At 40.8% G+C, this 14,522-nt stretch overlaps 1 protein-coding gene across 1 annotated transcript in view; it reads left to right on the top strand.

Annotated features, from left to right (window-relative positions):
* CIB1 (calcium and integrin binding 1) overlaps positions 1 to 11,793 on the top strand; it is a 113,903-nt gene extending 102,110 nt beyond the window's left edge. Inside the window, exons 5-7 of the mRNA XM_053717699.1 lie at positions 7,514 to 7,632; positions 7,779 to 7,867; positions 10,474 to 11,793. Of these exons, the coding sequence (XP_053573674.1) occupies positions 7,514 to 7,632; positions 7,779 to 7,867; positions 10,474 to 10,495 (230 nt within the window). The 3' untranslated portion in view covers positions 10,496 to 11,793. The remainder of the gene's footprint in view (positions 1 to 7,513; positions 7,633 to 7,778; positions 7,868 to 10,473) is intronic.
* The last annotated feature ends 2,729 nt before the right edge of the window (positions 11,794 to 14,522 follow it).

Genomic DNA, 14,522 nt, shown 5'->3' with positions numbered 1-14,522 from the left:
AAGGGGTTAATCGTTTTGAAACTTGGGGTGCAATCTTATTAAGGCTTTAGCTACATACTGTGAAAATTTCAGAAAGATTGATGCATTTTTCACTGTTTTGTAAAATTGTGTGCTCTTTTTATCTCTTAAAGGCACAGTAACGTGTCTTTTTTTTCAAATTGTGTTTTTTATTTGATTAAAGTGATTTCCAAGCCTGCTTGTGTATATTACTAGTCTGTTAAACATGTCTGACACTAAGGAAAATCCTTGTTCAATGTGTTTAGAAGCCATGGTGGAACCCCCTCTCAGAATGTATCCCACTTGTACTGATATGTCTATACACTTTAAAGATCTTATTGTTGCACTTACGAATGTGGCCCAAGATGATTCTCAGACTGAAGGTAACGAGGGTAGCCCATGTGCCTCTCCCCAAGTGTCACAACCAGTTACGCCCGCGCAAGCGACGCCTAGTACCTCTAGTGCGTCTAACTCTTTTACATTACAAGACTTAGCGGCAGTCATGGATAATTCTCTTACAGCCTTCTTATCTAAACTGCCTGTGTTACCTGCAAAGCGTGATAGCTCCGTTTTAAGAACAGATTATGAGCATTCTGCCGCTTTGGTAGCCGTATCCGATATTCCCTCACAACGCTCTGAAGTGGGAGCGAGGGATTTTATGTCTGAGGGAGAAGTCTCTGATTCAGGAAGGGTTCCTCCTCAGACAAATTCAGGTACATTGGCTTTTAAATTTAAACTAGAACACCTCTGCGTTTTGCTTAGGGAGGTATTAGCTACTCTGGATGACTGCGACCCTTTGGTGATCCCAGAGAAATTGTGTAAAATGGACAAGTACCTAGAGGTCCCTGTTTACACGGATACATTTCCGGTCCCTAAGAGGATTGCGGATATCGTTACTAGGGAGTGGGATAGACCAGGTATTCCCTTTGTTCCCCCTCCTGTTTTTAAGAAAATGTTCCCCATACCTGACCCTGTGCAGGACTCGTGGCAGACGGTCCCTAAGGTGGAGGGGGCTGTTTCTAAATTTGCTAAACGCACAACCATACCAATTGAAGACAGTTGTGCTTTTAAAGACCCTATGGATAAAAAGTTAGAGGGTTTACTTAAGAAAATTTTTGTTCAACAAGGTTTTCTTCTCCAACCTATTGCCTGCATTATTGCTGTAACTACTGCAGCGGCTTTCTGGTTTGAGGCGCTGGAAGACTCGCTCCAGACGGAGACCTCATATGAGGAAATTATGGATAGAATTAAGGCTCTAAAGCTAGCTATTTCTTTTATCACTGACGCCGCTTTCCAAATAGCTAAGTTAGCGGCGAAAAATTCAGGTTTCGCCATTTTGGCGCTATGGCTAAAGTCCTGGTCAGCCGATGTGTCGTCTAAATCCAAGCTTTTGAACATTCCTTTCAAAGGAAAGACCCTCTTTGGGCCTGAATTGAAAGAGATTTCAGATATCACCGGGGGAAAAGGCCATGCTCTCCCTCAGGACAAGCCCTTTAAGACAAAGAATAAAGCTAATTTTCGTTCCTTTCTAAATTTCAGGAACGGCCCGCTTCATCCTCTCCCGCTGCAAAGCAAGAGGGTGACGCTTCACAGCCCAGGGCAACCTGGAAACCTTACCAGGGCTGGAATAAGGGTAAACAGGCCAAAACTCCTGCAGCTGCCACCAAGACAGCATGAAGGGGTAGCCCCCGATCCGGGACCGGGTCTAGTAGGGGGCAGACTCTCTCTCTTAGCTCAGGCCTGGGCAAGAGATGTACATGATCCTTGGGCATTAGAGATTGTAGCCCAGGGATACCTTCTAGAATTCAAGGACTCTCCTCCAAGGGGAAGGTTCCACATTTTTCGTCTGTCTACAGATCAGACAAAGAGAGGTGTGTGTAGAAGATCTACATACAATGGGAGTGATCCACAAAGTTCCAATTGCAGAACAAGGACTGGGGTTTTACTCAAACCTGTTTGTGGTTCCCAAAAAAGAAGGAACTTTTCAGACCAATCCTGGATCTCAAGATTCTAAAAAAATTCCTAAAGGTGCTAGGGTCCCTCCTGGCGGTTCTAAGACCGCGGGGCATAGCAGTGGCGCCTTACCTAGAAAACATCTTAATTCAGGCGTCAACTTTCCAAAGAACAAAGTCTCACATGGAGATTGTATTGGCCTTTCTGGGGTCTCACGGGTGCAAGGTGAACATCAAAAAGAGTTCGCTCTCCCCCCTCACAACAGTTCCATTCCTAGGAACCCTGATAGACTCGGTAGAAATGAAAATATTTCTGACGGAGGTCAGAAAGCTAAAACTCTTAACTACTTGCCGAGCTCTTTATTCCATTCCTCGGCCATCTGTGGCTCAGTGCATGGAGACAATCGGACTAATGGTAGCGGCAATGGACAATAGTCCCTTTTGCTCGGATACACCTCAGACCACTGCAACTATGCATGCTCAAACAGTGGAATGAGGATTATGTAGATTTGTCTCCTCAAATTCAGTTGGACCAGGAGACCAGAGATTCTCTTCTCTGGTGGTTGTCTCAGGGAATATGTTTCCGCAGGCCAGAGTGGATCATTGTAACGACCGACGCCAGTCTGTTAGGCTGGGGTGCGGTCTGGGACTCCCTGAAAGTTCAGGGCTTATGGTCTCGGGAAGAAACTCTTCTCCCGATAAACATTCTGGAACTGAGGGCGATATTCAACGCTTTTCAGGTATGGCCTCAACTAGCTGCGGCCAAATTCATCAGATTTCAGTCGGACAACATCACGACTGTAGCTTACGTCAGTCATCAGGGGGGAACAAAGAGTTACCTAGCGATGACGGAAGTAACCAAAATATTCAGGTGGGCTGAGGATCACTCCTGTCATCTCTCAGCAAATCACATCCCAGGAGTAGACAACTGGGAGGCGGATTTTCTAAGTCGTCAGACTTTTCACTCGGGGGAGTGGGAACTCCACCCGGAGGTATTTGCCCAGCTGACTCAGCTATGGGGCACTCCAGAAGTGGATCTGATGGCATCCCGTCGGAACACCAACCTTCCTCTCTACGGGTCCAGGTCCCGGGATCCCAAGGCGGTATTAATAGATGCTCTAGCAGCGCCTTGGTCCTTTAATCTGGCTTATGTTTTTCCACCCTTTCCTCTCCTCCCGCGTCTGGTTGCCAGAATCAAGCAGGAGAAGGCTTCGGTGGTTCTGATAGCACCTGCGTGGCGACGCAGGACTTGGTATGCAGACCTAGTGGACATGTCATCTGTCCCACCATGGACATTGCCAATGAGGCAGGATCTTCTGATACAGGGTCCTTTCAAGCATCCAAATTTAGTTTCTCTACGTCTGACTGCTTGGAGATTGAACGCTTAATTCTATCAAAGCGTGGGTTCTCTGAGTCAGTTATAGATACTCTGATTCAGGCTAGAAAGCCTGTCACCAGGAAAATCTACCTTAAGATATGGCGAAAATATCTTTGTTGGTGTGAATCCAAGGGTTACTCATGGAGTAAGGTTAGGATTCCCAGGATATTGTCTTTTCTCCAAGAAGGATTGGAGAAAGGATTGTCAGCTAGTTCCTTAAAAGGACAAATCTGCTTTGTCTATCCTGTTACACAAGCGTCTGGCAGAGGTACCAGATGTTCAAGCGTTTGCTCAGGCTTTAGCCAGAATCAAGCCTGTCTATAAAACTGTGGCTTCGCCATGGAGTTTGAATCTAGTTCTTTCAGTTCTTCAAGGGGTTCCGTTTGAACCTTTACATTCCATAAACCTTAAGTTGTTATCTTGGAAAGTTTTGTTTTTAATAGCTATCTCTTCTGTTCGAAGAGTTTCAGAATTATCTGCCTTACAGTGTGATTCTCCTTACCTGGTGTTCCACGCAGATAAGGTAGTTTTGCGTACCAAGCCTGGTTTTCTTCCTAAAGTTGTTTCTAACAAGAATATTAACCAGGAAATAGTTGTTCCTTCTCTGTGTCCTAATCCATCTTCGAATAAGGAACGTCTATTACACAATCTTGATGTAGTTCGTGCTTTAAAGTTCTATTTACAAGCAACTAAGGATTTCAGACAAACCTCTTCCTTGTTTGTTATCTATTCTGGTAAGAGGAGAGGTCAGAAAGTGACTGCTACCTCTCTTTCCTTTTGGCTGAAAAACATCATCCGTTTGGCCTATGAGACTGCTGGCCAGCAGCCTCCTGAAAGAATTACTGCTCATTCTACCAGGGCAGTGGCTTCCACATGGGCTTTCAAAAATTCTGTTGAACAGATTTGTAAGGCAGCGACTTGGTCTTCACTGCATACTTTTGCCAAATTTTACAAATTCGATACTTTTGCTTCTTCGGAGGCTATTTTTGGGAGAGAGGTTTTGCAAGCAGTGGTACCTGTCTTGTTCCCTCCCTTCATCCGTGTCCTACTTTGGTATTGGTATCCCACAAGTAAAGGATGAATCCGTGGACTGGATACACCTTGCAAGAGAAAACAGAATTTATGTGCACCTGATAAATTACTTTCTCTTGCGGTGTATCCAGTCCACGGCCCGCCCTGGCTTTCAAGTCGGGTAAAACATTTTTTGTTTAAACTACAGTCACCACTGCACCCTATGGTTTCTCCTTTTTCTTCCTAACCTTTGGTCGAATGACTGGGGGTGGAGCTAGAGGGAGAGCTATATGGACAGCTTTGCTGTGTGCTCTCTTTGCCACTTCCTGTAGGGAATGAGAATATCCCACAAGTAAAGGATGAATCCGTGGACTGCATACACCGCAAGAGAAAGTAATTTATCAGGTAAGCATAAATTCTGTTTTTGTTCATCAAAATCTAGATTCTCTGAGGCTGACTGCGTGGAGATTGAACGCTTAGTCTTAGCCAAGAGAGGATTTTCTGAGCGAGTTGTTGACACTCTCATCCAAGCTCATAAGCCGGTTACTCGTCACATCTATCATAACGTGTGGAGAACCTGCTTATTCTGGTGTGAAGAGCGTGGTTTTCCTTGGCATAAGGTTAAGGTTGCCAGGATTCTGTTTCTCCAGGATGGTCTGGAGAAGAGTCTCTCGGCCAGTTCCCTGAGGGGACAGATTTTGGCCTTGTCTCTCTGAGCTTCCAGATGTTCAGTCTTTTGTTAAGTCTCTGATTAGGATCAGACCTGTGATCAGATCTTCAGCTCCCCCTTTGGAGTCTGAATCTGGTTCTTAAAGTTTTACAACGGACTATGCATGAAATTGATATTAAGTTGTCCTGGAAAACTCTTTCTACTGCTTCGGCGTGCAGAGTATCTGAGATTGCCGTTTTGCAATGTGAGCCTCTTTATCTGGTGTTCCATTCGGATAAGGCTGTCCTACGTACTAAGTTAGGGTTTCTCCCTAAAGTTTTGTCAGACCGCAACATCAATCAAGAGATTGTGGTCCCTTCTTTGTGTCCTAATCCTCCTCCTTCGAAGGAACGTTTACTTCATGATTTGGACGTGGTTCGTGCCTTAACGTTTTTTTATTTTTTTCGAGCTACTAAGGACTTTAGAAAAACTTCTTTCTTGTTTGTGGCATTTTTTGGGAAGCGGAAGGGTCAGAAGGTCTCTTCGACTTCCTTATCTTTTTGTTTGAGGAGTCTTATCCGCTTAGCTTATGAAACAGCGGGACATAGACCTACTCAGAATTACGGCTCATTCTACTAGAGCAGTGGGCTTCCTCTTGGGCCTTTAAGAGCGAGGCATCTATGGATCAGTTTTGTAAGGCGGCTACCTGGTCCTCCTTACACACTTGTTCTAAATTCTACATGTTTGATGTTTTTGCTTCAGCTGAAGCAGCCTTCGGGAGAAAGGGTTTTGTAGGCTGTGGTGCCCTCGGATTAGGATTTTTTTTTTTTTTTTTTTTTTGTACCTCCTAATATCATTCAGTGTCCTATAGAGCTTGGGTATAAGTTTCCCAACAGTAAGGAATGAAGCCGTGGACTCTCCTTATATTAAGAAGGAAAACATAAATTTATGCTTACTAGATAATTTCATTTCCTTCTGTATAAGGAAATTTATGTGTTTTTTTTTTCTTTTCTTTCTGGCACCTTTTATACCCTGATATTTCTCCTACTGTTCCTTGTTCCCTCGGCAGAATGACTAGGGGAAGTGGAAAAGGTATTTAAGCCTTAGGCTGGGTGGTGTCTTTGCCTCCTCCTGATGCAGTGATCCTACGTGAATATAAACTATATACAAGTGAGTGTCTGTCTATACTGACCTAATACATAGAGAGAATAGCGACACCGGACAGAGACTCTGAACTATATGTAATATCATATTTAGCATAAGAGATACATAGTATATATTAGAATTAGTCCCAGCTCATGTTGCCCTGTGTATATCTCCTAACAGAATACAAAAAAATAAAAGAAATAAAAAAATTCTTGAAGACTATATCGTATCGATGTGTAGCACAATTAGTATCCTGCATTATAAGCATTAGGATATAAAATAAAAATCATATCCCAAATGTGGTGACCTAGCTGGTCTGACTAGCCTTGGATCAAAAACCTATTAGCTAGACTAAACAAAATACATATATAAAGAATAGTGTACCACAGCTAGAGCCTGTGATGTAATACCCAACATAAATTGGTCACAATAATGTGCCACAGGTATTATTAGTCAATACTATTCATCTCACAAGGATCAATTCATACTATACAAGCATCATCAAACAATACTCTGTAAGCATACAATGCACATCTTAATACCCTCAGGCAATGTTCCTGAAGGATATAACATATAACTACATTTCACTGAAAATGTATAGTGGGTCCCCACTAGTATAGTATAGTCCACCAATGTAGATCTACTGGTATCCTAAACATCCAACTCCGTGCTGTGGGCATAGAGTGAGCGGTGACACCAAGTGGGATCTCTACACACTCAGCACCTAAACAGAGTCACAGCAACCCAGGGATGCACCCCAAGTATGTATCACGTTTATCGGAACTATAGGAATACCTTTAAAGTCTGGGGCTGTATTCAATCCACCAGGGTATATTGTACCCAAACAGTAAATCCATTGCACCTTCCGCATCAACAGCATTTTGTTTCGATCTCCCCCGCTCTCCAAGATGGGAACATGATCTATAAGGATGTATCTGATAGAGGAGATGGGGTGTCCTTCCCTGGCACAGTGCCTTGCTACGGGTTGATCCGAATCTCCCTGTTGTAGTGCCGTTCTGATGGCGTGCCTATGATTGGCCATACGTTCCCTTAAAGTTCCAGACGTTTTTCCCACATAGAAACTGGAACATGGTCAAAACAACAAGTACACTACATGGGTAGTGGTACATGTTATAGAATGTCTGACAAATTTTTGGTTGGTATGTGGGTGGTGGAAAGATATGGTGTTAATCAAACCATTGCATGTGGTGCATCCTAGGCAGCGATATGATCCTTTTATGTTGCTCCTTGTGCCAGTGGTATAACTCCGTTTGGGATCTGTCTTTACCAGCAAATCTTTCAGGTTTAAAAAAAATAATAATAATAATAACAGAACCCTACGCATATTAACAGCAGAAAGCTAACCATATGACTTTTCAGATTTTGATGGCGACGGTGCCTTGAATGAAGCGGATTTGGAGCAGTTGGTGAACCATTTAACAGGAGAAGAGGATGGCACCAAACTTAGCAGCAGTGAAATGAGGCAGCTTATTGCAAATGTAAGGAGCCCTTGATTAATTCAGTAATGGTTATATTGTCAGTTATTTCTCTTTTTTTACTGCAGTGCTAATGCTTACAATGAATGTTGTATGTTTTTTTCAGATGTTTATTACTGTTTCTATAACTTTTTTTTTTTTTATCACAGATTTTGGAGGAGTCTGATATCGATAAGGATGGCACCATCAATCACTCAGAATTTCAGCATGTTATTTCCAGATCTCCTGACTTTGTCAGGTAATTGTATTATATATTTTCTATCTTTTATAAAGCTGCCCAAACACCAATTGCATAATAGTGGCTTAAAGCTAATGGCTAGCAATGCAGCTCTTTAGCGCCCCCTAGTTTTGATGTGTTCATAAAACAAATGATGAACTCAAGATTTCAAAAGGTTGCATGAGCCAAAACCAATAAAAAATAATGCTGGAAGTATAAAAAGGGGCATAAAAGTTTGAAAAGAATATGTGAATGTTATGTGCAAGTAATAGTGTTCCAACTATGGGGTCAATCACAATCCTTTAGAAGAATATATAAACTTATTTGTCTACAAAAATCAAAATAGACTTTAAAGCGGGGTTTTTTTTTTTAAATTGCTTGACTAAAGGATTGTGATTGCCTCCTATGTGTTTAAACCATGCAAAGGGTTCCACTCCATTGCAGCACTACACTGCCCTACTGGAAGCTAGCTGAATACATCTGGCGAGCCAGTTACAAGAGGTATATGTTTGTAGTCCGCACTGCTCCCCAGCCTAACTATGTATAATTTTCAGCAAAGGATGGCAAGAGAACAGTGAATTTGATAATATAAATAAATTAAAAAGTCTATTAAAACTGCATGCTCCTGAACCATAAAAGTTTAATTTTAAATGTTTGTGATCTTTTAACTTGCTAAATATTTTATTAATCTCATCTTTGTGGTTATTATGCCCCAAATTGACCTTCACGGAATGGGTAGTCATAGTGACTTTTTATCACTTGGGTTTTTGTCAAAATTACTTTGTAATCGTATACTTCATAGAGATGTGGCATATGTTCTTTATATATGTTGATCATACAGGCAGTGCAGAATTATTAGGCAAATGAGTATTTTGACCACATCATCCTCTTTATGCATGTTGTCTTACTCCAAGCTGTATAGGCTCGAAAGCCTACTACCAATTAAGCATATTAGGTGATGTGCATCTCTGTAATGAGAAGGGGTGTGGTCTAATGACATCAACACCCTATATCAGGTGTGCATAATTATTAGGCAACTTCCTTTCCTTTGGCAAAATGGGTCAAAAGAAGGACTTGACAGGCTCAGAAAAGTCAAAAATAGTGAGATATCTTGCAGAGGGATGCAGCACTCTTAAAATTGCAAAGCTTCTGAAGCGTGATCATCGAACAATCAAGCGTTTCATTCAAAATAGTCAACAGGGTCGCAAGAAGCGTGTGGAAAAACCAAGGCGCAAAATAACTGCCCATGAACTGAGAAAAGTCAAGCGTGCAGCTGCCAAGATGCCCCTTGCCACCAGTTTGGCCATATTTCAGAGCTGCAACATCACTGGAGTGCCCAAAAGCACAAGGTGTGCAATACTCAGAGACATGGCCAAGGTAAGAAAGGCTGAAAGACGACCACCACTGAACAAGACACACAAGCTGAAACGTCAAGACTGGGCCAAGAAATATCTCAAGACTGATTTTTCTAAGGTTTTATGGACTGATGAAATGAGAGTGAGTCTTGATGGGCCAGATGGATGGGCCCGTGGCTGGATTGGTAATGGGCAGAGAGCTCCAGTCCGACTCAGACGCCAGCAAGGTGGAGGTGGAGTACTGGTTTGGGCTGGTATCATCAAAGATGAGCTTGTGGGGCCTTTTCGGGTTGAGGATGGAGTCAAGCTCAACTCCCAGTCCTACTGCCAGTTTCTGGAAGACACCTTCTTCAAGCAGTGGTACAGGAAGAAGTCTGCATCCTTCAAGAAAAACATGATTTTCATGCAGGACAATGCTCCATCACACGCGTCCAAGTACTCCACAGCGTGGCTGGCAAGAAAGGGTATAAAAGAAGAAAATCTAATGACATGGCCTCCTTGTTCACCTGATCTGAACCCCATTGAGAACCTGTGGTCCATCATCAAATGTGAGATTTACAAGGAGGGAAAACAGTACACCTCTCTGAACAGTGTCTGGGAGGCTGTGGTTGCTGCTGCACGCAATGTTGATGGTGAACAGATCAAAACACTGACAGAATCCATGGATGGCAGGCTTTTGAGTGTCCTTGCAAAGAAATGTGGCTATATTGGTCACTGATTTGTTTTTGTTTTATTTTTGAATGTCAGAAATTTATATTTGTGAATGTTGAGATGTTATATTGGTTTCACTGGTAAAAATAAATAATTGAAATGGGTATATATTTGTTTTTTGTTAAGTTGCCTAATAATTATGCACAGTAAGTCACCTGCACACACAGATATCCCCCTAATATAGCTAAAACTAAAAACAAACTAAAAACTACTTCCAAAAATATTCAGCTTTGATATTAATGAGTTTTTGGGTTCATTGAGAACATGGTGGTTGTTCAATAATAAAATTCATCCTCAAAAATACAACTTGCCTAATAATTCTGCACTCCCTGTAATGATAAAATCATGGCTTGGGTTGATATAGTGACATGATTGAGGATACAGCCACACTTTTTTTTTTTTTTTTTTTTTTAATGTATAATAAAAAAAAAAAGGAACCAAATGTAAACTTATATGGGCTATAGAAAGACTGTTTAAACAGACATTCCCAGAATTGTCTATTTCTAAAATATTTGCTGCATTAGTAATTATGATGATTTAATATATTTATTTATATTTTAGTTCCTTTAAGATTGTGCTGTGATGGATCCATTTTGACGGTTTACAGGAAGATAATCTCAGTAAATCGTTAGTCTAGCCAGTAGGCTGACATTCCTCATCTGTGAATGAATATTCTATGGAATGATGCAAACAATCGAAGCACAGGATGTAACTATGACAAATCTTGCAATAACTACTAAGAAAATACCTTCAAAATTAATCTCAAGTGAATCTCTGTTATACTGTGTGTTTCATTATTAGCTTCTGTTTTAGAAGTTTATGCTTTATTTTTTGTTCAACGAATGCTTGATTCTAGAAACAAAGCTGGATTTAGTTGAATTTGTATTCTCTTTCCCAAAATTTCAGGCAACTATAAGGCTGAATGTTATGAATGTGTTTTTATATATATATATATATATATATATATATATATATATATATATATATATATATATATATATATATATAATCGCAATTTAATTTTTTTTCATGAAAACATTTGCCTTAAACTAAGTGCACTTTATGGTCTACGTACTGGATTTTCTATGAGGTATTTAAAAGTGAAATAACCTGCCTGATTATATTATACAAGAAATATATATGCAGAATATATTCTACATGTGCCTCAAATAAAATGTTTACTGCTAATGAACTGGAACAATAACTTTTTTTGTTTTTAATCAGCCTTGATATTTATAGCTTTAGAAAAGGGGGGGGGGGGGTGAGAGATTATATGAATGTTTAACAATTTAATGTTAACTTGAGATGATTATTTTTTACTGTGACATTTGTGATTAATATATGCCACATGAGATCAGGAAAATTCACACCTTTTTTAGTTTTTTTTTTTTTTTTTATTATTAGTTATGGTTAGAAAACTGCTGCACAACTTTAAAATGAATGAATAAATCCTTGCCTGAAAAAAAACTATTTTAAAATAAACCTCCAATAATAGCTTGATTGTGTTAGCAGTATATTTTACATGATGTAGCACAGAACCTTTAAAAGTATATTGTGACTATTGCTAATGTATGGCGACTTTGAATACATCAACAATGTCAACTCTGAATCTGTTATACATACTTTATGCAAGTAATAAATCTGACTGGAAAATCTATAAACTGGCCAAGTACAGTTGTAAATGAGAAAATATGCAACTATTTGTTTACATTTTAACTTGAAACAAGAAGTCAAATGTATGTGGTCCTGTTTAAATTCTATCCAATATTTAATTTGCACTGCTTACTTTGCAAAATGTGCATTCTACTAGATAAACAATTTTACTAATGCTGATGGTTTCTTTACAGAATGTATAAATAAAGTTTAATTTTAATACAAAAATATTATGTTGGTCTTTTTATTATAAACATAAAATCAATACATCAAAAACTACCCTCTTCAATTAATTTCAGTGCCTTGAAAAGTACATGAATCGATCTCATCTCCTTCCTCCATTTGAAATAAAGTCTTACACATGGAATTGTTTTTGGCATGATTAATTAAGTGCAAAATCTGTAAATGAGCAGCATCTATAAAATACATTTCCTTCCATAAGGCAGGGAGAGTCCACGATTTTATTCCTTACTGTTGGGAAATACAACACCTTGTCACCAGGAGGAGGCAAAGACACCCCAGCCAAAGGCTTAAATATCCCTCCCACTTCCCCTATCCACTAGTCATTCTTTGCTTTTCAGCACTATAGGAGGTGGCAGAGAAGTGTCAGAATATTTGGATAGTCCTATAATGGGTATGTTCCCTTAAAAAGGGACTGGAGTTTTAAGTAATCATGTCAACCTCTCAGTGAGAGTATTGATGAAAGTTAGAGTCTGGAGATGCAGGGAAAGTTTTTCTGCTAATCCATCCAGACTGTCGCCTAACAGCTCCTGAGCAATCAGTGTTGACGAGTTTCACTGCTTGCCGTTACACACAAGTCCATGTCAGAGCGTCGCTGCAAGACTGTCACACTTGAGAGGCTGTGTCTGTTCCACACCATGGAGGGTAAGACCATTATTATATTCACTTTTGCTATACAAGGTCATAGTGTGACTACTTTATGCCTCAATAGTATCATGGGTTAATATCTCCTTCAGGGAGATTAATTGAAAAGCTAGGGGTTATTTATAACTGCTTTAATGTTAGTTTTTTGGGCTCATAGACTGTGTGCTTTTGGCTTTGAACAAACCGGTTTCACTTTCGTTTTTGAGTGTTGCAGCTCATAATAGCTCAGCACCTTTTTCATGGCAGGGGAAGTCCTGTCCTACGCACCACATGACCTGGTGCGATCATTTCATTTTCCTACGATCCTGCTGCAGACATTGCTCCTAAGGAGAGAATTTTCACTGTTAGCTGTCTGGGAAGTGGTGAGTGCCCCAGCCATTGGGATTATAAAGATGCCTTTTTTGTCTGTCCTTCTGTGGATATATCTTAGCTATGGAGGACTCTGATGCTACATTAGAAGGTTCCGCTCCTTCTGTACTGTTTTTAATAATTCCTGTATATATTGTGAGGAGGTCGTGGTTTGCCCACCTACTCAATTTTGTTCCATTTGCCTAAGCACTGTTTTAAAGTCTCTAAAAAAGGAGACAAGCCTGCTAATACTCATAGCTCTATTAGCCCCTCTGAGCCGTCTACATCTCAGTAATCTGTGTCCCGAGAGATTACTACCCTTTCTACACTACCTGCTCCACAAGCAGTTCCCAGCGGCTCAACTAATCCTCCATATGGAGGGGGCTTTTTCCTACGGACTTTATGCGGTTACAATCGGCGGTGTCTGCGGCCCTGAGTGCCTTACCTCCCTCTAGCAAGCGTAAGAGAAAGTTTAAACATAGTTCTCCTGACCTAGAATCATCTAAATATTTGTCGGATTTAGCTACTATGTCCCAGCTATCTGAGGATGAGTTAACCTCTGTAGCTTCTGTAGGGTGAACTTTCTGAGTCGGAGACTTCAGTTTCTAAACCTCCTTCAGCGGAGGAACCCTCCATTAGTTTTAAAATTGAGCAGCTGCGTTTTTTATTAAAGGAAGTTCTGTCTACGCTAGAGGTTCCAGAGACTACACTCCCTGAGGAACCTAAGATCCCTAAATTAGACAGGGTTTATGAAGAAAGGAAGGTCCCTCTGACTTTTCCTGTGCCAGTTAAGATAGCGAACATTATTAGTAGCGAATGGGAAAGAATAGGAACTTCCTTTTCCCCCTCATCTACTTTTAAAAACGTATTCCCGGTTCCTGACTCTCAATTAGATTTGTAGGGTTCCATCCCTATGGTGGATGGCGCTAATTCTGTGCTGGCTAAGAGTACTACTATCCCTCTAGAGGATAGTTCTTCTTTTAGAGAGCCTATGGATAAGAAAATGGAAACTTTCTGAGGAAGATGTTTCAGCAGACAGGGGTTTTAATTTGAACCGGCGGCAGCTGTAGCCATGGTTGCTGGAGCAGCTACCTACTGGTGCGACACTGTCGGAGCTCATTGAGGTGGAGACTCCCCTCGAGTATATTCAGGAGAGAATTAAAGCTCTGAGAATTGCTAAATCCTTCATCTCTGACGTGAATATGCAGATTATTCGCCTAAATGCAAAGGCTCTGGTTGAAGTCTTGGTCTGCGGATATGACTTCTAAATCCAGACTCCTTTCTTTAAAGGGGAAGATTATATTTGGTCCAGGCCTTTTTAGGTTACGTACGGGATCTCTCTTCTCTAGGAGTAATTGTCCCGGTACCTACAGCAGAAAGAGGTTTGGGGTTTTATTCAAACCTTTTTGTGGTTCCAAAGGAGGAGGGAACTTTTCGTCCAATTCTTGATTGAAAGTGCCTAAACAAGTTTGAGTGGTCCCTCCTTCAAGATGGAGACAATACGGTCAATCCTTCCTCTGGTTAAAGAAGCGCAGTTTATGACCACCATAGACCTGAAGGATGCATACCTTCACGTTGCGATACACAGGGAACATTTTCATTTCCTGAGGTTTGCCTTTCTGGACCAGCACTTCCAGTTCATAGCTCTTCCGTTTGGCCTAGCTACTGCTGCAAGTATTTTTCGAAGGATTTGGGGGCTCTTCTAGCCGTTGCCAGAACATGAG

Source organism: Bombina bombina, chromosome 6 (genome assembly GCF_027579735.1).
Source record: "Bombina bombina isolate aBomBom1 chromosome 6, aBomBom1.pri, whole genome shotgun sequence".
Lineage (NCBI taxonomy): Eukaryota > Metazoa > Chordata > Amphibia > Anura > Bombinatoridae > Bombina > Bombina bombina.
The sequence above is the reverse complement of the archived record's forward strand: the minus strand, read 5'-3'. Positions and strand labels throughout refer to the sequence as shown.